Source organism: Sus scrofa, chromosome 6, assembly GCF_054392235.1.
Source record: "Sus scrofa isolate SSC_HxYL_T2T_F1_AM1 chromosome 6, Sscrofa_HxYL_maternal_Yorkshire_Landrace_v2.0, whole genome shotgun sequence".
Lineage (NCBI taxonomy): Eukaryota > Metazoa > Chordata > Mammalia > Artiodactyla > Suidae > Sus > Sus scrofa.
Genome location: NC_139388.1, coordinates 134127538 through 134153887, shown reverse-complemented (window position 1 = coordinate 134153887; position 26350 = coordinate 134127538). Strand labels below are relative to the sequence as shown.

Sequence of the window (26350 nt, the reverse complement as noted above, 5' to 3'; positions counted from 1 at the left end):
AGAGAGCTGCTAAATACAATGACACACATCAATAAACATTCTGCAGAAACAGTGATACTTTCCTTTCTCTCCGCCTGGGATATCTGACAAAACCTGAGGCGATCACGCAAAACCACAGGGAATGAAAATTGGACTGGAAACACTGAAGGGTTTGTGACTGGTGCCCAAGAGGCAGGAAAACGTGGGGGGCTCGGCGAATACCTGGATCTGCTACGCAAAGAAGCTCAGAACCACGGTCGGGACAAGGGACGAGGTTATTCCTGTGGCTGATACTGACCAGTCCACGAGGCCCAGTGGCGAGAACGGCCCGGGTCCCCCGGAACGACCTCCTACCCGACAGCGCAGTCCTCTCCGGCCTGCAGGTTGGTGGCTACAAGGCATCCTCTGAGCGAGGAGGCACTGCGAAGCCTGCCACAAGAATGCAACCAGAACCCCGGCACTGCTTCCAGCAGCCCAGCTCCAGGGCATGGGGGACGCCAATGCAGAGAGACGACTGGTTCCTCCAAGCTAACGGTCTCGTGCTGCCTCCCTTATCCTGGGGATCAGCTTCCTAAAGAAAGCGCGGACCTGCACTTCCCAGCTGGGTGGGCCGTGGAGGTACTGGCAGGGGTTACCCCAACCCTCCGCTCGCGCCCGGGGCGCACGTCACTTCCGGCGCGCGCGCCCGCCCGCCGAGGGGGACAGGGTCTAGAGCCCGGGGGCGCGCGGCTGCCCGGGGGCGCGCTGGGAGGGCGGGGAGGGGGAAGGGGGAGTGTCTGCCGGTCGCCGCCGCCGCTGCTGCCAGCTCCGGGGCAAAGGAGTACCCTGCAGCCCTGGCCTCAGAACCGGCCCAGTCTTCCCGCCCGCACTCCGTGCGCCAGAAGCACTGACCGGTCTAACTGGTGCCGAAGCGGGAGTTGGCTCAGCCTGCGGAGCGGCGGGGACGGCTTCAGTGCCCCCTCCCCTCCCCGACCCCTTCCTTCCATCGCCCCGGTCATGGGGAACGCGGCTACTGCCAAGAAAGGCGGCGAGGTGGAGAGCGGTGAGTCAAGAGCCGGGTCTAGGGGCCGGCTAGGCGGGCGGGCGGGCGGGCGGACGCGGGGTACCGAGCGTCCCCCAGGGTGGGAACCCGCAGGCCGCGGGCACGGTCCAGGCCTCGCAGCAGCCGCGGGCAGCCGTTCGAGGGGGCCCTGGGGACCAGCCGCCTTCCTCCTCCGCCTCCTCCCCCAGCTCCGGCTGGAGGGCTGAGCGCCGAGGGCCGGATGGAGAGGGCGAGGGAGGAGAGCGGTCCCCGCGATTGCTTTTTTTACTGGGGCGAGGGGGACTCACTTCCTTAGACACTTCCCCAAATTTGGTCCGGCTAAAGAAGTCTCTTGGACCACCCCAACCCTCTCTTCCTCGCCCCCCGACCCTCTCTCGGGAGCCACAGGTAGTGTTGTGAACAGAGTTGTCTCTTTTCCCTCCATCACTCGAGTCCACCCCAACCTTATCACCAGGTGAAGGGCTGCTAAATCTGGCCCTCCGCAGGTGAGGTTAATCCTGAGCGGGTAACTATGTTTTAGAGATCCTCCATCTTTTCGGATTAAGAGTGGAAAATATCGTAAGAGTAAACAGCAACTTTATCCGTTAGAGAAGAAAAGCAAGGCAGGTTTGCCTTTTCTTGAGACATTCAGGAATCTGCTACAGTGTCTGTAAAACTTAAAGGTCACTGCTTTGAAGTACTTCCAGTAGATTTCTTCTGAGAGCTGAAAGTGCAGGCGCTCTACTCTTTACAACAAACAGTAAAAAATCATGAATTTCTGTATGGCAATATGGTTTTATTTGTCTTTCAGTCAATCAGCATGGTTTTTTGCCTTTGCCAAGTTCAGCTCAGATTTTATAATTCAGAATGACCAGAAAACAAATAGTATTTGTTATATCCCCAGGAGTAAATGACATCTTAGCACTTGAGAGAATAATGTCGGATGACTTATTCCAGTTTGTGTAAATACTGTCTTTTAATGTTTCTATGTTTGTAACATGTTCTAGGTTAATTGCGAAATTTTTTCAGTATCAATAAAGCAGAATCGATTTCGAAAAATTTAGTCATTCATTTTGTTTAATGTGAATAGATAGATCGGATTATATGGTTTTGTTTCACCAATAAGGATTTGGTGTTAATTTTCAGGACCTCCAAAAAAGTTTGATGTCTTTAATATGTGATATGGACCTTTTCAAAAGCCAATGAAGAGGTAGAACTTAGTAGTCTTTATTTTTTAATTGCACAAATGTAGTAACTAACTGTACTAGAAAGTATTAAAAAGGTAGAAAGTGTAAAGAATTATTTTTGCCTTTTATAATTTTCCCTTTTAACTTAAAGCTTTATTAACTTAGAGATAAAACATGTGCCGATTATATTAGAGTATGTTGATTATTGAATTATATCAATGATTTTCATTTACAAGTGCTTGCCTGTGTAGTGCTTATTTTTCAACAATGATAGGAGACTCTTCTGTGACCTATATATTTCCATTATTAGGTTACCAAACTAATTCTTCCCTAGACAGTTTTAATTTGAAGCTCATAGCTATGGGATAATCTTGGAATATTTACAGAAAACACAATGGAAACTTTAAAATATTTATCTAAATGTATTGAAATTATTCCTGTGAATAAATTCTTTCCTAAACTTTCCTAGTTCTTAAGTATGTTAGCCAGCCAGCTGTTTATGTTAGTTTATTTATGGAAACTGAAGGTCATTATAGTAGTTGAATAAATGTTAGGGAGAGATTAAAAAATAGCAAGTGATGTCTCATTGGGGCAATCATTAAAATGTCACATGTTGATCAGTTTGTAGTTTCATTTGGAGCAATGTTATCAGGTGAGTGTTGCTGCTCTTCTGTGGAGAACAAAGAAATTTTATTGATGTATTTAAAAGCTTAATGAAAGAACAACTTTTACCATTATATGCCTAACTGTTCTGTATATTTTTTAAAAATTGCTCTTGAAAATATATTCATAATTCGAATGTAGTTATTTAAACTTTAGCTGATAAATAAGAGCATAAACTTTTAGAAATGTAAGTGAACTTAGAGATCAGCCCGTGTAATCATTCTGTGTCAAAGCCAAAGAACCTGACCTCTGAAGAAGCTGGAGTTGAGATCAGATAGATAGTGATATCAGAGTAAGGTGCCCTGACTCCATTCTGCATCACTAAATAATCAATTAATACATATATTTTCAAAGTGTCTATAAATTGTGGATACACCAGGTGGTATAGAGAGAAAAAATCTGGGATTATTCCCTCCAGATTTAAAAAATCTGGGATTGTTCACTCCAGATTTAAAACACTAGAACTTATGGGCTATTCCTCAAAATTTATAAAAACTGGTTATAGAGCAAATAAAAGGAAGTACAGTGAAGCCTTCATAAACTCGGCTTAGAGAAGTTAATATATTTGATTATTTATGTTTAAATGTAAAAATATCTGTGCTTGTAACTTCAGCTGGTATTTTAGCAACTTAAAAATTGCTAGAGGGAGTTCCGTCATGGCTCAGTGGTTAATGAACCCGACTAGTATCCATGAGGATGCAGGTTCGATCCCTAGCCTCGCTCAGTGGGTTAAGGATCCAGCGTTGCTGTGAGCTGTGGGGTAGGTTGCAGATGTGGCTTGGATCTTGCATGGCTGTGGCGCAGGCGGGAAGCTACAGCTCCAATTCTATCCCTAGCCTGGGAACCTCCATATGCCATGGATGCAGCCCTCAAAAGACAAAAAAAAAAATTTTTTTTTACTCTTTTTATAGATTTTTTTTTAACCTTTCAGACCCTTATAGTTTCAAAAAGAGTTATCGGTATTAACAAATAGGCCTTATTCTTACTAATATTGAGGCTCATTACCATAGTGCAAATAATTGTTTCCCCTGGTAGGGAGGTATAGCTTAAATTGCTTAAATAGATATAGAGGTATAGCTTAAATTTTTATATTTTAATATGTTATAATTCATCCATTCATTTATTTTTTATTTCTAAGGGATGGGAGATGAAGAGTTGCCTTCATGTAGCTCATAGTCAACGAGGTAGATAAGTAAAAGCACAGTCACAAGAATTTTGTAGAAAGTATATGGTAGAATGTTTCATATAGTAACAATTTGGTTTTTCACTTTAGTCCGTTATAATGTAAATCAGACTCAGTAATGTTTTGTATCTGCGTGGTAATTTTCTGAATCAAATTTTTGACCCTTTTAAAGAGAGAAATGAACTAATTGACAGTTCACAATAATGGATGATGTACTAGCACATTTGACCTTAGGGCTGCCTTACGGAGTCCAGTGTAAATGCCGTATCTTTAGCTGACTTACTTTTACAAGGTATAAAGTCCCAGCTTTTTGGCCATGGTTTAAGGTTGTATTCCCTGTTGCCTATGATTCATGTAATGTTAACTTTTCAGTAACTTCTGAAACTTTTGTTTTCTAGTAAAATTGTTGTATCTAAAGCTTTTAAGTCCTTGTCAATTCTGTATTCTCTATCTGGACTTTGACTTAAAAAATTAAAGACACTGAAGTAAGTCAGAAAGAGAAAGACAAATACCAAATAATATCACTTATATCTGGAATCTAATATGTGGCACAAATGAACCTTTCCACAGAAAAGAATATCATGGACTTAGAGATTAGATTTGTGGTTGCCAAGGGGGAGGGGGAGGGAGGGGGATGGATTGGGAGCTTGGGGTTGATAGATGCAGACTATTGCCTTTGGAGTGGATAAGCAATGACGTTCTGCTGTGTAGCACTGGGAACTATGTCTAGTCATTTATGATGGAGCATGATAATGTGAGAAAATAGAATGTATACTTGTATTGTGGCGGGGTCAGCATGCTGTGCAGTAGAAAACTGACAGAACACTAAATTAGATGTAATGAAAAAAATAATCATTATATAAAAAGTTAAAAAAAATTAAAGATACTGTCTTGAGATCTCATTATTTTAAGGTCCTACTTAATAAAATGAGTATTCAGTTTCTATACCATTTATTCAAGTAGAAGACCATATATCATGAGCAGACCATTGTGGTTTGTGAGCCACAAATTTGAGAGAATGTATTTATACAGATATTACTTAGCTTCTTTTGTAAGAGCCAGTTCTGCTGCTGATGTAGCTCCTCCAATCCTAGCTCAGCTCCCTAGTTGTAGAGAAGCCACGAAAGGTTAAATTAGGAAAGAATATGAATCCCTCTGTAGGCTGTAGTTTGTTTTTTTCTTTTTACCGCCTCACCTGTGGCACATGGAAGTTCCCGGGCTAGGGGTCAAATCTGAGCTGCAGCTGCCAGCCTACACTACAGCCATGGCTGCACCGAATCTGAGCCGCATCTGTGACCTTTGCCACTGCTTGTGGCAACACTGGATCCTTAACTCACTGAGCAAGGCCAGGGATTGAATCTGCATCCTCATGGATACTGTGTTGTGTTCTTAACTGGCACAGCCACAGTGGGAACTCCTCGGCTGTAGTTTGGAGGTTACTAAATAAACTGTAGTTCAACTGTAGAATGATAGAGACAGAAAAGTCATTTGTCATTCAATCCTTTAGTTATTCTCAGTCAATACTAAATAAGTGCCTGCCTTGTACCAAGTATTGTGGTAGTCCATAAAGGCAAATATGAGAATAAAAGTAAGATTTAGTTCCTGTTCTTAAGCTGGGAGAAAAATATATACAGATATTTATGATAACATGTGCAGTGATATATAGGTGCCTGAGATGATACTAGGATGAAAACACAACATAGGACTTTATATAGGAATAAGTATGGAATTTCTGAGATCATCTTGGGAAATAGACTGTAACTGACTGAAATAGACACTGATTTTTGAGTCTGTTTTGGGGATATTTACATCTGTAACTGTAGCACCTACACTAACATTGATTTCTCAGCTGTTTCTCCTGCTACACGTTGTGACCTATAAGAGCAGAGGCAGTATCTACCATGTACAGTGTTTTAATCCCTAAAATTTGGCACAGTTCCTAGCTCATAGTGGAAGCTAAAATTGTGGATAATTAAATGGATAAAAAATTTAAAGACTCTTTTGGAAGTGTTTTTATCCCCTTTCCTCCCTCCCCAGTTATTGGGTACTTTCTCTGTAATACATTGGCTATTTGGGCCTAGTAGTTAATTTACTTTACAAGAGGATACTTCTTCCCCTTTCTTCTTAGCACATAGTACTTTATTCGACATTTTATGTCAAAATCACATCACTTTTAATTGGTAGGAGAAATTGGTCTCAGACTTCAGTTAGGAAGACATTAGATTAGGAAAAACTGTTATGTTCCCAACCTCTTGGAAAAAAATCCTGCTTATTCGAGGCCAGAATGTTTGGGTCTCCCCCAAATTCACGTGTTGAAATCCTAACTCCCAAGTTGATAATACTAGAAGGTGGGCTCTTTGGGAGGTGATTAGGTCATGAGGGCAGAGCCTCATGAATGGGATTAAAAAAAGGTTGAGCTGAGTTCCCTTGCCCCTTCCCCTATATGAAGTTAATAGTGAAAAGATGGCTATCATTGAGGAAGTTGGCTGTTACCAGACACCAAATCTGCTGGCACCAGTCCTTGAATTTCCACACTTCAGAGTTGTGAAAAATATATTTCTTTTGTTCATACCCACCCAATCTATGGTATATTGCTATAGCAGCCCAGACCAAGACAAGGCCTACACCATTTAGCTGTACCACCATCCTTGTTGCTGTCATTTACCAATCTCTTGCTCAATTACCTTCAGTCATCAAAACCTTTGGTACCTGGCTCAAAGTCTTTCTCTATACTCTAGCCCTGTATTCATCCTGGGTAACCTTAAATTCTCTGTGGATGATCCCCCCACCTCCCATTACCATTGCATTTCAATTCCTTGATCATGTTTTTTCTTATCCCCTTCACTTCATTTCAGATAGCTGGCCTCACCAAGAAGCTTGCTATTGTCATTAATGCTCAAGAATCCCTGATGTAGGCATGTCATTCTCCAATTCAATGTCCTTTCCTTGTTATGTTTTTAAAATTTTCCCGTCATGATCATTCTTTATCAGAACCTTTTATCCATTCATCCATTAGCACTCACTTCATTTTCATTCTTAACCAGTTTAGATTACATAGCACCCCCCCAATCCTTTGCACGTTTATCTTCATATCTTTCTGACAAAAATCTAACTGACAGACTCAACTGTCTGCTTTCTTAGTGCTTTCAGCCAAGAGCTAAGCACTTCTGGAGAAAGCCACATGGAAGGCGCACTTAAATTCAACCTCAAATGGGCTGTCAATATAACTTAACAGTTGTACCGTATTTCTCTGGTTAACTTTCCCAGTCACCACGATTTCCATTTCATTCTCTTCTCTACACTTCTGAAATCTCCTTGATCTTCTCATTCTCAACAGTGATATTTCTTTGTATTTCACAAAGAAAATAAGATACGACAAGAACCCCTTTAACTTCTTTATATCATCCAAATCTCCTGTATTTTAACTGAATCTGTTTTGTTAGTCTGTTATAATGGAGGCGTTATCTATTCCATTTATCTATTGTTATCTGAAATCTCTCTCCTACATTTAGTGGCTTAAAACAATGGACATTTTATATCTGCTCTTTTTCACAGCATCTAGCTCAGCTCAAAGGCTGGGGCCTAGAATCCCCTGAAGACTTGCTCATTCACCCTCCACCCTCACCAAAAAAAGACTTGCTCATTCTCAGGTCTCCTTGTTGTTCGGGCTATTGGAGGTTAGAACCTTAGCTGGGATTTTTTTAGCTGAATTACCTACATGTGGCCTTTACATGTAGCTTGGGCTTTCTCATAACATGGTGGTTGAGTTCCGAGGGAGCAGGAAAGAGCCAGGTGGAAGCTGTTTCCCCTTTTATGACCCAATTTCAGAGGTCAAGTAGTGTTACTTCTGCATTATGTTCATTAGAAGTGAGTCATTTAGATGAGTCCATAATAGAAGAGGTATATTAGATTCCACTTTTGATGGAAGGAGTTCAAAGAATTTTTTTGTTTGTTTGTTTGTCTCTTTTTGCCTTTTCTAGGGCCGCTCCTGTGGCATATGGAGGTTCCCAGGCTAGGGGTCTAATCGGAGTTGTAGCCGCCAGCCTACACCAGAGCCACAGCAACGCGGGATCCGAGGGATCCGAGCCGCGTCTGCGACCTACACCACAGCTCACGGCAATGCTGGATCCTTAACCCACTGAGCAAGGCCAGGGATCGAACCCGCAACCTCATGCTTCCTAGTCGGATTCGTTAACCACTGAGCCACGAAGGGAACTCCCAAAGAATTTTTGACATATTTTTAAAAACTACCATGTTGCACATCTTTCTCTTCCAGGCCAATCCCTCTATCGTTACTTTGGATCCATCCCTTCTTGCTTTTCTAGGAAATTTATGCTGTTGTATATAATTCTCTTTTATATTCAACCTGTCTTCTCATTTGTTTTTAAAATGTGGGCCCATTTTTCTTCATCTTTCTATTTTGCTTTTTGACTGCATTCCCTTCGCTTTTTCATCTCTCACCTAATAGAGTAAATTGGCCGGTGATTTATAGTACCTGTGGTCATTTCAGTTGCTTTTCATGGCCAGAAGGTAATTAAAATGTGTGTTGCGTAAAACCTGAGGCCAGGATTTTTTTTTTTTTTAAAGGAGAAGTGTTCTTTTTTTCTCTTCTTGCCGTATTATAGCAATAATGATGCAGCCACTGTAGCCTACACTTAATATATTTCAGCTGTTAGAACCCAACGTGTTTGAAAGTTTGGTCTGCCCAAGTACTTCAGTATGTAACAACATAAAAACATGAATCTTAAAATGAGAGAGAAAGATAAATGGCTAAAAGTGTGCAAGGAGGTGATCGTAATGTTGGCCTTTATGATTCAGTGATCCATAAATTTTTATGGATTTATGCTTTTTAAGGAGGAAAAAGGATATTAGGGTATCAAGCATAATGAGAAGGATTGGAGACTTTAGTAAGCTCTGAAGATTGTTGGAATTGAGATATCAGAGTGAGCTAAAAAGATAGATAAATGGTTATCAGAGGATAGAATGAAATGAGTCTAAGTTATCTTTCAAGGGAGTGTCTAAGGTAGGGTTGGGTGGGAGCATATTTAAATGAACTGCATACTAAATAAATTTGCATAGTTAAATGGGAATGTATTCTTATTCTCTGGAAATATAGCTTTTATTAGCAACTAGTTTAAATATATCTAATTGAGAAGGGAATTATTTCCCCTCCTCCTTTTTAAAAACAACTGAAAATTCTTTGAAAACTTAGAGCTAGCTACTTAGGTGACCAGAGGTTATTTACCTGGGCACATAATACTGTTGTAAATGATGTGTTTCTTTTTGCACATAGAGGATGATCAATCAGTAGTTACAGTTTTTATGGGAAATCCTTAACCACTGTATGTATAGATTGGGAACATTTTAAACAAGTTGTCTGAATTGCAAGTTAATGGACAACTAGAAACAGAAAATTTATCTGCTGAAGTAATGTTATGTTAGATTACAAGGAGCTGACTTATATTCATAACCTCAGAATTGTCAAGAATAAAAAGAAAAATTCAATGGGAGATTTTAGTATCAAACTTTAAAAGTTACATAAAGCAGTTTATATCATTTATTTATTTCTCACCATAACCTGATATAGTAGACACTACTATTACCATCATTTCTTCTGGTAAGAAAATTAAGGCTTTAATTTTAAAGTTTAAATAAAGCCACACAGTTAAAGGGCAAACTATGTGCAGTGCAAACTTAGTCTGTTCTGGGCCTTCTACTTCTAATCACTAGTTATTCTCCTTCCCTAACATGGTAATGATAATTTTCTTTTAAAAGATGTACGTTTGAAACTGTCCTAGACTCCATAGGCCCCTTAGAAGATCTATCTCTACCATATGACTTTCTAATACTATTACTTAGCTTTTCCTTTTACATGTATAATAACCCACTCAATCTTCACAACCCTTTGAAGCAGGAACCATGATCACTCTTATTTTATACAAGAAGAAATTTAGGCATAGGTAGGTTAGTAATTTCTCCAAGGCCGTATGATTGGTACCAAGTGGTCAAGCTGGAATTTGAACCCTAGCAGTGTGACTCTAGAGTCTGTTCTTAACCACCATTCTACTTTCCTAAAAAATTGCTAATGTCTGGAGTTCCCGTCGTGGCGCAGAGGTTAACGAGTCCGACTAGGAACCATGAGGTTGCGGTTTCGGTCTCTGCCCTTGCTCAGTGGGTTAAGGATCCTGCATTGCTGTGGCTCTGGCGTAGGCCAGGGGCTACAGTTCCGATTCGACCCCTAGCCTGGGAACCTCCGTATGCCGCGGGAGCAGCCCAAGAAATAGCAAAAAGACAAAAAAAAAAAAAAATTACTAATGTTTTACTTTATTTACTTACCTCTTTCATAATAAATGCCAGTGATAGAAAACTCATTACTTAGCACTGTATCAACCAGGGTTACACCAGAGAATCAGAATCAAGAGGATATATGTTGAGATATATTGCATAGAATTGACTGTTGATTATGGGGGCTGGCTAGGCTAGTCCACAATCCAAAGGGCAGGCTGTCCAAAAGAGCAGAGCCTTTCAATTGATTGAAGCAGACCCATCTAGATTATCTAGGATAATCTTCTTTACTTGAAGTGACCTGATTATGGACTTTAATCACATCTGCAAAATACCTACACAGTAACACCTAGATTAGTGTTTGATTGAATAACTGGAAACTATACCCAAGTTAAACTGATCATCATAGACATCTTTTTTTCTTTTTTAACACTGGGGTGAAGAGAGGAGCTTTTCATTTCCTAACTAAGAATGGAACTTTCTATTTTCTTTTCAACCGTCATTTATTTATCCATCATTCCTGCCACCTCCTATCCACCTCATTACCACAACCAAAAAAGATTTCAAATGTTTTGTAATAGAAGGCATATACAAAGACCATATTTTCTTTAAGCAAAATTTTAAAAATAAACAAGGGCCTCAAAATAAAAGGTAGAGAAATGATTAAACCATAAAGCCTATGCTAAGAGTAGTTACTGTATTTGAGCATAAAATTTAGCACTTTTTACATGGCAAGGGAGTTATGCAGTACAGCACCTCTTTTGGAATTCACTGAAATTCTAACAGAATTTTTTTTTTCTGTATAAATACTAGATGCATTAGCCTACAAAATTTACAGAGTAACTATTGTTTAATAAAAGAGAGAATTTTTCTCTCTAGATTCCTAAGTGTAAGAAGGAAGGTTTCAGAAAACTGTAGTTATTATTATTATTTTTGGTAATTCATATTTATATCCTGACTTTTTATCTTCTTTTGATAAGTACAATTTAAAATGCTCTAAGATCCTTTAGTAGAATGTAGAAAATTTAGAGTGATCCCTCATAGACCTTCAACTAGACTAAAAAGGCTTATGAGAATCTTAAGTATGTGTCTCACACACCGTCTCAATTAGACTGTTGGTTTTCTGAAAACGAGGACATTGAGGACATTGGACATCATCCTATAGCAGCCTTACATGAGGCCCAAGGTAGAAAGGGCTCTTGGAAAGAAATGTGAACATAACTTTTGTCTGTTGGAGTTGATTATAATTTGATAATAAGAAACCCATGGTTTGCATCACTTAGATTGAAAGAGGCAAAGAGAATTCATAATGGAAAGAAGCCTCTGGGTTCTCAACCTCCTGTGGAAAGAAGCTACTCAGGTCTAAACATAGGCCATTTCTTATGGAAAATGAAGGGTGACTCAGAGGGTGCAACCAAAAAGCTAGAGAGTAGAGCTAAGAGATGTGGAGAGTCACTCCTGGGAGTAGTAAGGAACTGGAGACGTGTGCCCAATTGGGTTTCAGACTGATTAATGCTGAATGACCATTATGTGACTTTGGTTTTCTCTTTTGTTGAATGGGAGTGCCCATTGCAATTTTCCTGTTCCTCGCTTTACCATTGTATGTTGGATCTGTACTGGGCAGATAACCTACATCTTTAGTTCACAGGTCTTCAGATTAGAGGATCGTATCTGAGGAGCTGCAGCCAAGAAACTGGATCTCCATCTATACTTGATTTAGGCTAGATCCTGGACTTTGAGCTGATGTAATGGGAAGAGACTTTGGGAGGATGTTTTGAAAATGGAGAAGTGTGAATAATATGTGGCCAGGGGATACTGTGACGGAGTACTTACTGATGGCTGCAAATTTATAACCACTCTTTCCATCTAGAGGCATATATGATTTCTTCACCCCTTTGGAACTGGGCTAGACTTGTGATTGTTTGACCAATAAAATATGGTAGATGTAATGCTAAGTCAGTTCCAGGCTTATGCCTTAGAGAGGACTGACAGCCTCTGCTATTGTATGAGCCAGCTGCCATGTAAGAGTTCTGACTATTTTGAGACCAGTATGCTGTTAAAAGCCTAAGAGAGGAGAGTGAGAAATAGAGAGAGAGACAGAGGAAGATAGAAATAGGCTATATGGAGTAGCAGCTAGACACTAGACAAGTGAGGGAAGTTTTCTTAGACCTGTCAGTCTGCCCAGCCTTCATCTGAAGGCAGATGAATGAGTGACTCAGCCAGCAGTGAGAAGTGAGATGCCAGGTGGATGACCTCAGTTGGGCTGTTGCAGCCCTCTTCCAGCTCTTTGAGTCACTTAGCTCAGACCCCAGACCTTGTGGAATAAAGATGAGCAGTTCCTACTGTACCTTGTCCAAAAACTTGAACCAAAGAATTGTGAGCAAAATATGGCTGGTGTCTTAACACTGAGTTTTGGTGTCTGTTGCATAGTCATAGACAAATGAAACACAAACGAAGGAACTGACATACAGGAAAACTCTGTTGCCTGCCTGTTCATCTTAAATTACATTTTAAACTGCATATGTCCTCGTTCTTTTCACAGAACTCTCTGGAACCCCTTTTCCATTATTACCAAACCTCTGCACCTACAGATTTTACACATGATGCAAATTTTTTCCCCTTGCATCTAATAGTTGGAAAGTTATGGTTAGAATACTACTTTGGCTTAATTCTAGAGTAACAGTATAATCTGAGATAGAGCTGGTTTAAAAAAATCTCAAGTGAGATCTTCTCTGAATGTTTGGTAATCTCAACTGGGATCTTCTCCTCTGAATGTTTGATAAAAGAAATCCCTCATACATTTACAAATGTGTAAATGTGTACTTTGTACATGCAAATTAAAACTGACTGAAAATTTCTTAAAGGGAATTCAGGATAATTTATATAATATACCAAGAAGGAGACAATTTGTCCTCATGATACATTAAAGTTTTTCTCAAATGTCCTTCTGCTTGTACTTGTGATTAGATGTCTTCTTTCTTGACATTTTGCTAGAACAGAATTTTGCCCTGGTCACTTCTCCCTTCTGGATTTTCTTCTGAAACATCCAGTTCCTTTCCACCTCCTTAGTATGCAGAGAAACTTCTCTGTCACAGAAAACCAAGTCTAACATTGAAGAACTGACACCTGCTTTGTTTTTTTAAACCTAGTATGAGTTTATCAAACCATTTCTCTCAACAAATGAATTTTCATAATAATGATTAGGGTGAAAATTTCTTCTCATCATTACTTTATATATAAGAAAAAGAGAATAAAAATCTCAGCTAGAATCCCACCATTCAGAAATAACCAGTTAGCATTTTTTCTTCAGTATTTTCCTTTTCAAAATATATGGGTGACTTTTAACCAAAAATGGAATTATAATAATAGTATAGTGCTAATTATGGGCCAGGAAACTATTATAAGTGCTTTAATCCAGTTTATTTTATTTGATCCACTTCACAGCTAGTGAGGTTTGTACTTTTATTAGCCCCATTTGCAGGTGAAGAAACTGAAGCAGTTAAGTAATTTGCCCAAGAGCGCATAATTGGAATTCAATGCTAGGTAATCTTGACTTTAGAGCCTACACTTTAACCATTATCCTAATCTGCCATCCACATTAAATATACTTTGGTTTGTTTTGTTTTCATGTTGATGTCATGAATTTTTCCATGCAGTCAGATGTTATTCTATAGGGATTTTTTTTTTACATTCAGTGTGTTAAATTTTTCAAAATAATAACTTATATAGAACTAATTTTTTAACTCTTCACTTCGATAGTAACCATTATCTCTAATTCCAATAGCATTGATTAATTTTGCTTATTTTATAATTATATTCACATAGTAGGTACTCTTGTGTCTGATTCATCCCTGTTGTTGAGTATAGTTGAAAATTGTCCATTCTCCTTGCTGTATAGTTTTCTATTGTTTGAGTAGATTTTAATTTACCTCTGTTGTTGATATGTGTTAAGTTTCAGTTTGCGAGGTATTATAAATGGTGCTACAATACGTAAACATTCTGGTACATGTATTCTGGTGAACATATGTATGCATTTTTATTGAATATATACCCAGTCGTAGGCATTCAGCTTTAATAGATATGGTCAGTAGTTTTCTCAAGTGATTATATGAGTTTGCACTGCTATCTGTGTTGTTTGAAAGTCCTCATTGTTCCACGTTCTCAACAACTTTTGGTTTTTCCTTTCTTGTTTTGCTTTAGCCATTCTGATAGGTATTACAGTAACATTTTTGTGAATACTAGTGTTCCATTGTATGGATAACTATCTTTTTTAAAAGGCAGCTCCTATTGTTGGGCACTAAAGTTGTTTTCATTATTTTTTTTTTAAAGTGTTGAGACTAATCTTGTAGATTTATTTTTAAGACTTTGATACATATTTCCCATGCACATAATTGTACAAATAATGTGTTTGTTTCACTGAAACAGTGTAAGAATAAGTTATTGTAACTTCTATAGTAACTTTAGTTACTCACCATGAAATAGCACTTCATTTTAAATTTAATTTTATTTATAGCAAAAGTTGAACATTATGTTTATTGGTAATTTTTTATATTTTTAATAAATAACCTGTTCTCTTCAGGTGCTTATATTTCAGTTGAAATATTTGTGAATGTCTTTATTATCATTATTAACCCTTTTCTGGCTATATGTTACGAACTTTTCCTTTTTATCTTTAAATTTTATAAAAATTTAAGTTTTTATGAAATCAAATGTATGTTTTACAGTTTTTGTCTTTTGTATCATGCTTTAAAATGCCTACTCATGTTTTCAGCTATTCCATTCCACTCTCCCCCTTTGTGTGTATATGTCTATATGTGTACATATGTACATACATGTGTACTGTATTCATACACATGTATATTCAAGTTTTTACCATTTGGAAAATAATATGAAAATGTAAACTTTCTCTATGCTACATCATCCTCTTTTTCTCAAATCTTCTTCAAAACCAAACTTACTAATTAATAGGCTGATTTCACAGCTTCTACTTTTTTTCTGTTTATACTTCAAATCCTAAAGTTGATCTCTGTTTCTTCCTGCTTTGGCAAGTGTTACCAATAATCCTGTTTATGACCTTTTTTCTTTAGTTTCTCTAGTCTATAGTGTTTCCCAAAGTGAGTCATCCACTCAATTTCTTCAAGCTCTGCCCCTTCCTGTTACTTCTTATCTTGTGACCGACACATACTCTTTTCAGTTCTTCAGGCATATTTAGTTTTTACCAGATGTGTTTCCTGAAAAGTCAAGTTGAGGAAATTATCTTTTCCCTAAATTTATATCCCCTATTTTGGTGAAAATGGGATCTTTTCTAGTCATATGAGCCAGAAACCTGGAAGTCATTCTAGATTCTTTCATTTTCCTTACCTCCTACCTCTCACTGGTGACTGGGTCTTATCAGTGATTTCCTCTCATTTCCACTTTCACTGCTTCTGTCTTAATTCAGCTTTTATCATCCCTTTCCAGGATATCTAAAGTATTTGCTTAGGAGTTCCCATTGTAGCTTAGAAGATTAAGACCCCACATTATCTTTGTGAGGTTGGAGGTTTGATCCTTCGCCTTGTTTCGTGGGTTGTGGATCCCGCGTTGCCTCAAAGCTGTAGCATAGGCCACAGGTGCTGCTTGGACCTGGTGTTGCTGTGGTTGTGTGGTAGGTCTCAACTGCAGCTCCACTTCCACCCTTGGCGCAGGAACTCATATGTGCACAGGTGTGGCCATAAAAAGAAAAAAATCATAATAAAATATTTGCTTAACCAATCTCCCTACCTTTGGCTTTCTTAGCTGTGTCCCAAATCTGATCCGTTTACTCCCTGCTTAAAATCGTTTTTACTGTGCTCCATTGCATATGGAATAGAGTCTATTCTTAGCATGGCGCATAAGGCCTGTTATGCTTTGATCCCAGTATTTTGATTGCCTTCCCATCAGTCCTTGTAGTGCGTTTTAAGATACAGTAAAACATTGTTCTTACTATGATTGCTCTGGCATTGTTACTGTCTTTAACACCCAAAGTTGAGGAATTCAGAAGCATGCCCCAGACACAACACAGTTCTTTCTGTACTACTAGGTTATGTTTATTACGATATTATAAATCAATTCTTAATTAGTTTTAGCAAAACTAATCAATCCACTATAGGAAAAATGTATTGGGGGCTTAAGTCAAAATGCAATCAAAATTATTTTGTCTGCCGTTTCCTATTTGAGATTGTCTGTATTAATATCTCCCATTAGTATGGATTATGGAAGATTTACTGTACCTTGATCTCTTTTTCCATTATTTGATTTTATATAAACTTTGAAGAAAAGGAATTAATTAAGGATGTAAACAGTATGCATACATAATTACTGATTTATTGATAATTTAAAAAATTGTTAAGTATGCCTTTTTTTAAGCTTTCATTTACAAAATTCACCTGGATGCTTTTCTTTCATAGAGGCTTTATCCTTATTCTTTCTTCTCTGGAAGACTATTTATCTCTTTCCCTTTTGCCTAATTAACCCTTTATCACATTCTTCATATTTCATTTCAGTTATCAGTCTTTCAGGAAGGTGTTTTATGATCATCTCACACTAGATTAAGGTCTCCTGTTACATATTTTCATAGAATCATGACACTTTTTTTCATAGTTCATTCTTTCCCCCTGAATTATAATGTCTGTTTTTGTTCAGTATTGGTATCTAGCACATAGTACTATACTTGACACATAGTAGAGACTCAGGAAATGCTTGATGAATAAATGAATACAGTTTCTTGATAGACAGAGGATAAATCTGAAATAGTTTTGAGAAATGCTTGTTTTAACTATAGCCATAACTTTGATATATCTAAAATTTACTGTAAAAAAAAACTTACTCTATAGAATGATATGGGAACTAGTGCTTATAAATTGTATTTTGTACTTATTTCTAATATAAGATTGAAAAGGTAGCCATCAGAATATTTCTGCTTGGTAGTAGAGAGGATTAATTATGTTCTTGGATATAATTACAACTGTGTACTTCAACTTAAAAGCCAGGGTTTACTTGCTATAGAGAAGGCAGTGTCTTAACGAGAAACTAATATTGCACAAGTGAATCTTGTGAACTTGACTCAAAGACAGAAGATCAAATGGAGATTGTCTTGCAGAATTGAGAATATCCATTGCCATCAGCATTGGAAGTGTGTCCATTTCATAGCAGACAGTGTCTTAAGTGCATTCCTTCTCAGTTGTGGTTACCTCCTTTGGTTCCTGCTTTACCTGGTTTTCTAGTCTTCCTAACCATTCTATAATATACCCACATGAGGAATTAATTTTCTGCTTAAAATAACTAACATCCATTTTTTTGTTGTTGTTTGTTTTTGTTTTTTTAACAACTAACAACCTGACTAGTACATTCCTAAAGGGGAATCTAATTCACTGGTCCTCCCAGGAAGGGCTACTAGAGGTTTTATTTGTATGCATATTTCATAGGGCTGCCAGGAAAACAATGAAAATATGCTTAGGATGGATAGTTAAGCTCTTAGGTCTAGGAATGAAGGAGCCTAAGACTCTCATTGATAGTTCAGAGAAGGGTTTTTGCATAGAGGAACTCTGAAAGACTGTACTCCAAATCCTTAAGAGATCAACAGCAATTATTGTTAATGTATATTATCCAGAATAAAAAACATTTTGTAAGTCAACAAAAAGGTGAAAAATCAGAATGGAAAGAAAAACAGTAAAATACATGAATAGGTAAATTACTGAAGATGAAATTCAGATGATCAGTTAACATATGAAAAGATACTTGACCTCACTAGTAATCAGTAAAATGTGATTTTAAAATGAGATGTCTTTTTTCATTCACCAGATTAGCAGAGATGAACAAATCACACAGTATCATGTATGACAAGCATGTTGGATATAAATTGGGATAGCCACTCCTAAGATGATTTGATTATATCTATTAAAACTGAAAATGGATATAAACAGTGGCCCAGAAATTCCCCTTTTAGGTCTCTTCTGAATAGAAACACTTATACATATGCAAAAATAAGTATGTATTTAAAAAGAAATATTGGTGCGGGAAAGAAGAAATTGGACCCTTATACATTGCTGGTGGAAATGTAAAATGGTACAGCTACTTTGGAACTAATTTGTCAGTTTCTCAAAAATGTTAAGCATCAAATTACCATACCCAGCAGTTTTTACTGCTGGAAATCTATCGAAGAGAATTAAAAACATATGTCCACACAGCAACTTGTACATGAATGTTTCTAGAAACATTATTCTTTTTTTTTTCTTTTCTTTTTAGGGCTGCACCTGTGGCATATGGAAGTTCCCAGGCTAGGGGTTGAATTGGAGCTGCAGCTGCCAGCCATAGCCACAGCCACAGCAAATCCAAGCCATGTCCACGACCTGTACTGCAGCTCGCAGCAAAGCAAGGTCATTAACCCACTGAGCAGGCTAGGGATTGAACATGAATCCTTATGGATACTTCAGGTTCTTAACCCGTGGAGCTACAATGGGACCTCACTAGCAGCATTATTCTAGCCATAAAGTAAAAACAGCTCAACTGGTGAAACAGAATGTGGTGTATCCATGCAGTGGAATACCAGCAATAAAAAGTAGCAAAGTATTGATACTCACTACAACATAAATGAACCTCAAAAACTTTATGCCCATAAATAGAAGAAGTGAGATTTAAAAGACCACATATTATATGGAAGAAGTGAGACACAAAAGACCACATATTATATGACTTAATTTATATGAAAATGACAGAATCTGTAGAAACAAAGTAGAATAGTGATTGCCCAGGGCTAGTGGTGGGAATGGAAAGTGACTGCAGATGGTCATGAGGTTCCTTTTGGAGTGAAGGATATTCTGAAATTAGAGATAATTGTACAATTCTATCAATTTAAAAGCCCCCCTGAATTGTACACTTAAAACTGGTTAATTTATGATATATAAATTAAAATTATTAAAATGATTAATGGGGGACTTTATAAACATTGTAACCTAAGATGGTAGGCCAACACTTACATGAAGGATAGCCGGAAAAAATTACCAGTGGAGGCCTAGCATGCTTTTTATTAGGAGGAATAAAATGGGAAACAGAGAGAGAGGGAAGAGAGAAGGGGGGAGAGAGAGGATTATTATTTCTTTGTAATAATGGAAACTGTAGTAACCTAAAGGCACATCAGAGAAACAGCTAAGTAAAAATGGTACAATTGAAATAAAAGCAACTTGCAAAAAGGTATGTAGAGCGTGATACCATTCAGGTATATTTAAAAAATTATTATATATATATATATATATATATATGTATATAGAAGTGTGTGTGTGTAAAAGAAAATTTAAGGCCACAAGCAAATTTAGAATAAAGGTTGCTTCTAGGGAGTAGAGCAGGGGAATTAGGATGAGGGTAGAAATCAGGAGGGCCTTTAATATTGTAAGTAATCTGATTTCTAAATAGACACTACATTCACAGTTATATAATTTTTAAGAATATAAACAGAAAAATGAACTTGAAACAAATATTCTGAAATATAAATAGTGACATTTCTAGGTGGTGGAAATAAAGAAGAGAAAATGAACCAAATTTAAAAAACAAGATAAAAGAGCATATTTCTCTTTGATTACCTAATATAAAGCTGTAAAAAAATTGTTTTAATGTAAAAGAAAGTCTGAAAAGTAGTAGCGATAATCCTGTGAACCCAAAGAAGACCCGAGGAGCAGGAAGAACAGAACAGTTTACCACCCAGGTTGCTAACTTACATATTGTAGTGTGTATGTGTTAATCCCATCCTCCTAATTTATCCCTCTTACTGCCCACCTTTCCCCTTACCTATTTTTTAACCGTAAGTTTGCTTTCTATATCTGTGAGTCTCTTTCTGATTTGGAAAAAAGTTTGTGTGTGTGTGTGTGTACCACATATATGTATATGTTAGATTGAACATATAAGCTATATCCTATGACATTTGTCTTTCTCTGTCTAGCTTACTTGGTATGATAATCTCTAGGTCCATCCATGTTGCCACTGATGGCATTATTCTTTTTTATGGTTGAGTAATATTGCAGCTATACACATCTTTATCCATTCGTCTGTTGAGGGACATTTAGGTTGCTTCTATGTCCTGGATATAGTAAATAGTGCTGCATGAATATTGGGGTTCGTGAATCTTTTCAGATTATGGTTTTCTCTGGATATGTACCCAAGAGTGGGATTGCAGTATCGTATGGTTACTGTATTTTTAGTTTTTTAAAGAACCTCCATACTGTTCTCCATAGTGGTTGTACTAATTTTCCATTAACAGTATAGGAGGGTTCCTTTTTCTACACACCCTGTCCAGCATTTATTATTTGTAGATTTTTTTCATGATGGTCATTCTGAACTGTGTGAGGTGATACCCCATTGTAGTTTTGACTTGCATTTCTCTAATAAATAACAGTGCTTAACATCTTTTTATGTGCCTTTTGGCCATCTGTATGTCGTCTTTGGCGAAATGTCTCTTTAGATCTTCTGCCCATTTTTTGATTGGGTTGTTAGTTTTTTGTTGTTGTTTTTTCCCTTTTTATGGCTGCACCTGCAGCATATGGAAGTTCACACTCTAGGAGTTGAATCGGAACTGTGGCTGACAGCCTATGCCACAGCCACAGCAACTCAGGAACCAAGCCTCGTGTGCAACCTACACCATAGCTCACAGCAATGCCAGATCCTTGACCCACTGAGCAAGGCCAGGGATCAAACCCACATCCTCATGGATACTAGCTGGATTCATTTTCACTGTGCCACAACAGAAACTCCATGAATATTCTAATTTCACTCTTGTGTTTGTGGCTGTACTTTTTTCCCAGCACCACTTATTGAAGAGACCGTCTTTTCTCTTTTATATATTCTTGCCTTCCTCGGTTGCAGATTAATTGACCATAGGTGCGTGTGTTTATTTCTGGGCTTTCTATCCTGTTTCATTGATTTATATTTCTGTCTTTGTGTAAATACAATACTGTTTTAATCAAAACAAAAAAATTGTAATCAAAACAAATTGTAATCAAATTGTAATCAAAACAAAAAATTGTAAGCTTTGTAGTACAGTCTAAAATCAGGGAGCCTGATTCTTCCATTTTACTTTCTCAAGATTGCTTTAGCTATTTGGAGTCTGTTGTAGAAATTTTTTGTTCTAGTTCTGTGAAAAATGCCATTGGCAACTTGATAGGGGTTGCATTCAATCTCTAGATTGCCTTAGGTAGTATGTCATTTTGACAATATCGATTCTTCCAATCCAAGAACATAGTATAACTTTCCATATGTTTCTGTCATCTTTGATTTCTTTTCATCATTGTCTTATAGTTTTCAGAGTACAGGTCTTTTGTCTCTTAGGTAAGTTTACTCCCAAGTATTTTATTCTTTTTGATGCAATGATAAATGGAATTGTTTCCTTAATTTCTCTTTCTGATCTTTCCTTATTAGTATTTAGAGATGCAACAGATTCCTCTGTATTAATTTTGTATCCTGCTGAGTTCATTGATGAACTCTAGTAATTTTCCAGTAGCCTCTTTAGGATTTTCTACGTACAGTATCATGTCATCTACAAACAATGACAGTTTTACTTCTTCTTTTCCAGTTTGGATCCCTGTTATTTCTTTTTTTATCTTATTACATGGCTATGACTTGTAAAACTGTGCTAAATAAAAGTGGCAAGAGTGGCTATCCTTGTCTTATTCCTGATCGCCTTTTCACCATTGAGTATGATGTTAGTGGCAATGGTTTGCTGTATAGGTTGAGGTAGGTTCCCTGTATGCCCACTTTCTGAGTTTTTTTTTTTTTTTTAATCATAAATGGATGTGGAATTTTGTCAAAATATTTTTCTGCATATATTGAGATGATCATATGGTTTTTATTCTTCAATTTGTTAATGTGGTGTATCATATTGATTGATTTGTGGATATTGAAAAATTCTTGCATCCCTGGGTTAAATCCTATTTAATCATAGTAATATAATCCTTTTAAAGTGTTGTTAGATTTTGTTGAGGATTTTTGTGTCTGTGTTCATAAATGATATTGGCCTATAGTTTTCCCTTTTTTGTGATATCTTTGTCTGATTTTGGTCAGGGTAATGATGACCTTGTAGAATGAGTTCTGAAGCTTTCTTTGCAGTATTTTGGAAGTTTCAAAAGAAGGTGTATTCATTCTTCTCTAAATGTTTCATAGAGTTTGTTTGTGAAGCCATCTGGTTCTAGACTTTTGTTTGTTGAGAGTTTTTTAATCCCTTCAGTGCTTGTAATTGGTCTGTTCGTATTTTCACTTTCTTCCTGGTTCATTTTTGGGAGATTGTAATTTTTTAAGAATTTGTTCATTCGTTATAGGTTGTCCATTTTATTAGCATAGTTGGCTGTAATAGTTTCTTATGGTCCTTTGTATTTCTGTGGTGCCATTTCTAACTTCTCATTTTTTCATTTATAATTTTATTGATTTGGGCTCTCTCTAATTTTTTTTAATAAGTCCGGCTAAAGGTTTATCAGTTTTGTTGATCTTTTCAAAGAACTAGCTTTTAGTTTTGTTAATCTTTTCTATTGTTTGGTTAGTCTCTATTTCACTTATTTCTGCTCTAATATATATATATATATATATAAAATTTCTTTCCTTCTACTGACTTTGGGTTTTGCTTTTTCTCTCTCTAGTTGCTTTAAGTGTAAAGTTACATTGTTTATTTGAGATTTTTCTCATTTCCTGAGATAAGATTGTATTGCTATAAACTTCCCTCTAGAACTGCTTTTGCTGTGTCCCATAGGTTTTGGATCCTTATACTCTTGTTTTCGTTTGTCTCTAGGTATTTTTTGATTTCCTCTTTGATTTCTTCAGTGATCCATTGCTTGTTTAGTAGCATATTGTTTAGCCTCCTCATGTTTGTGTTTTTTACATTTTTTTTCTTTTAGTTGATTTCTAATCTCAGCATTATGGTTGGAAAAGGTACTTGATATGAGTTCAATTTTCTTAAATTTACTAAGGCTTGCTTTGTGGTCCAGAATGTGATCTGCCCTGGAAAATGTTCCATGTGTATGCCCACTTGTATTCTGCTGCTTCCAGATGGGATCCTCTGTAAGTATCAATTAAGTCCATCTGGTCTAATATGTCACTGAAGGTCTGTGTTTTCTCATTAATTTTCTGTTCAGATGATCTGTCTGTTGATGTAAGTGGGGTGTTTAAGTCCCCTACTATTACTATGTTACTGTCAGTTTCGCCTTCTCTGACTGTTTACTTTTGCTTTATAAACTGAGGTGCTCCTGTATTCAGTGTGCATATATTTACAATTGTTGTATCTTCTTGAGTTGATCCTTTGATCATCATGTAGTATCCTTTATTTGCTTGGAATAACTTTTCCCATATCCTCACTTTTAGTCTATATGTGTCTCTAGATCTGAAGTGGGTCTCTTGTAGACAAAATATATACAGGTCTTGTTTTTGTATCCATTCAACCAGTATTTGTCTTTTTGTTGGAGCATTAATCTGTTTTATTTAAGGGAATTATTTGTATGTATGTTCTCATTGCCATTTTGTTAATTATTTTGGATTTGTTTTTGTAGGTCTTTTTTTCTTCCTTTCCTCTTTTGTTCTCTTCTCATGTATTTGAAGACTATCTTTAGTGTTGTGTTTGGAATCTTTTTTCTTTTTTGTATGTATGTCTATTATAGATTTTTTATTTATAAGAACCATGAGCTTTTGACATGATAGCATATATGATTGCTTTAAGTTGCTGGTCTCTTAATTTCAAATGCATTTGAAATATCCTGAATTTGCACTTTTCACCTCTCACAGTTACTAGTTTTGATATTACTTGTGTGGATGATTTCCCACCTTACTGAATGTTTGTCTTCACTCTTAAGTTTTCTCATTTTATAATTTTCTTGTTTCTAGTTGTGGCATTTTCTTTTCCACCTAGCTCTTTTAGCATTTGTTGTGAAGCTGGCTTGGTAGTGCTGTGTTCCCTTAGCTTTTGCTTGTCTCTAAGACTTCTGATTCCTCCATCAATTCTGAACAAGAGCCTCACTGAGTAGAGTATTCTTGGTTGTAGTTTTTCCTTTCAAATATATTGTGCCAGTCCCTTCTGGTCTGAAGTGTTTCTGCTGAAAAAAATCAGCTGATAGACTTATGGGGCTTTCCTTGTTTGTTATTTGCTACTTTTCCCTTGTTGCTTTTAATATTTTCTCTTTAATTTTTGTCAGTTTGATTAATATGTGTCTTGATGTGTTCCTCCTTGGGTTTATCCTGTGCTTCCTGGACTTGGGTGGCTGCTTCCTTTCTCATGTTAGGGATGTTTTTGGTTATTTTCTCTTCAAATATTTTCTTAGGTCCTCTCTCTCCCTCCTCTCCTTTTGGGACCACTGTAATTTGAGTGTTGGTGCCTTTGACATTGTCCCAAAGGTCTCTTCACCTGTCCTCATTTATTTTCATTCTTTTTTCTTTTTTATGTTTTATGGCAGTGATATCCACCAATGTGTCTTCCAGCTCACTGATTCATTCTTCTGCCTCATTTATTCTGCTATTGATTCCTTCTAGTCATTGTATTATTACTTTTTGTTTGTTCTTTAAAGTCTTTTAGCTCTTTGTTAAATATTTCTTTTATCTTGTCAGTTCATGCTTCCATTTTGTTTTCCTGAGATCTTGGATCATCTTTTCTGTAATTACTCTGAATTCCTTCACAGGTAGATTGCCTATCTCCACTTCATGTCGTTGTTCACCTGGGGTTTTATCTTATTCTTTCCTCTGGAACTTACTTCTCTACCATTATCATTTTGTCTAACTTTCTGTGTTTGGGGCCTCTGTTCTATAGGGTACAGGAATGTAGTTCCTCTTGCTTCTGGTGTCTTCTTCCTTATGAATGTTTGGTCCGAGGGCTAGAACAGTCTTCCTGGTGGGAGGGACTGGCACCAGCCCACTGGTGTGTGGAGCTGGGTCTTGTTCCTGTGGTCAGCTGGGCTTTGTCAAGAGCCATGTTTGGAGGTGGCTCTGAGCTCAGAGCAACTTTAGGCAGACTATCTACTGATGGGTAGGGCTGTGTTCCTACTATGTTGTTGTTTGGCCTGGGGTGTCCCAGCACAGTAGCCTGTAGGTTGTTGGTAGGGCAGATCTCTGCAAATTAGCAGTCTTGAGGAGACCTATTGATTACTCCCTGGCACATATGTGACCAGTGTCCTTGCCCTCACAGTGAGCCACATCCATCCCATGCCTTCCTGGGATACCCTCTTATACATGCAAGTAGATCTGGCCCTGGCTTCTATGGAGTCACTGCTTTGCCCTGGTCCTCACAGGACCCTCCAAGCGTGGAGTCTCTGTTTCTTCAAGTCCTGTGGAGCTCCTTCACAGTCAGGTGCTCTGGGGGCTCCTTCTACCAATTTCAGATACCCAGCCAGGGGACCCTGATATGGGGCTCAGACCTCACATTCTTGTGGGAGGACCTCTGTAATATAATTATTTTCTAGTTTGTGAATTGCCTAACCTTTTGGTATGGGATTTGATTATATCACAAAAGAGACCCTCCTACCATCATGTTTTGGCTTCTTCTTTGTCTTGGGATTTAAAATATCTTTTTGGAAGGCTCTAGTCTTTTTCTTTGATGGTTATTCTGCAGTTAGTCATGATTTGGTTATTTTCATGAGAGAAGGTAAGCTCAAATCTGCTGCTGTCTTGTCCTGATTCCCTGTACATTTTTTTATTGTGAAAAGGAGAGTAAATTGGGAGAACGAGAATGTCGTGTTTATTCTTACACATAAACTTTATTCGTGTAGTTTTATCTTCTTTTTCTTTTTCTACTTTTTAGGGCTACGCCTGTGGCATATGGAAGTTCCCAGGCTGGGGGTCTAATCAGAGCTACAGCTGACAGCCTATGCCACAGACACAGCAATGTAGATCCAAGCCATGTCTGTGACCTAAGTGTTTTTTGAAACATACACACACACACACACACACACACACACACACACACACACACATATATATATATGTATGTATGTATGTATATATGTATGTATATATGTATATGTATATATTTTGTTTTTTAGGGCTGCACATGCAGCATATGGA

General features: G+C 37.5%; 1 protein-coding gene across 1 annotated transcript in view; it reads left to right on the top strand.

Annotated features, from left to right (window-relative positions):
- Positions 1–749: 749 nt before the first annotated feature.
- Positions 750–26350, top strand: part of PRKACB (protein kinase cAMP-activated catalytic subunit beta) — a 118589-nt gene continuing 92988 nt past the window's right edge. The window contains 1 exon segment of the mRNA NM_001444740.1: positions 750–1021. Within this exon segment, the coding sequence (NP_001431669.1) occupies positions 976–1021 (46 nt within the window). The 5' untranslated portion in view covers positions 750–975.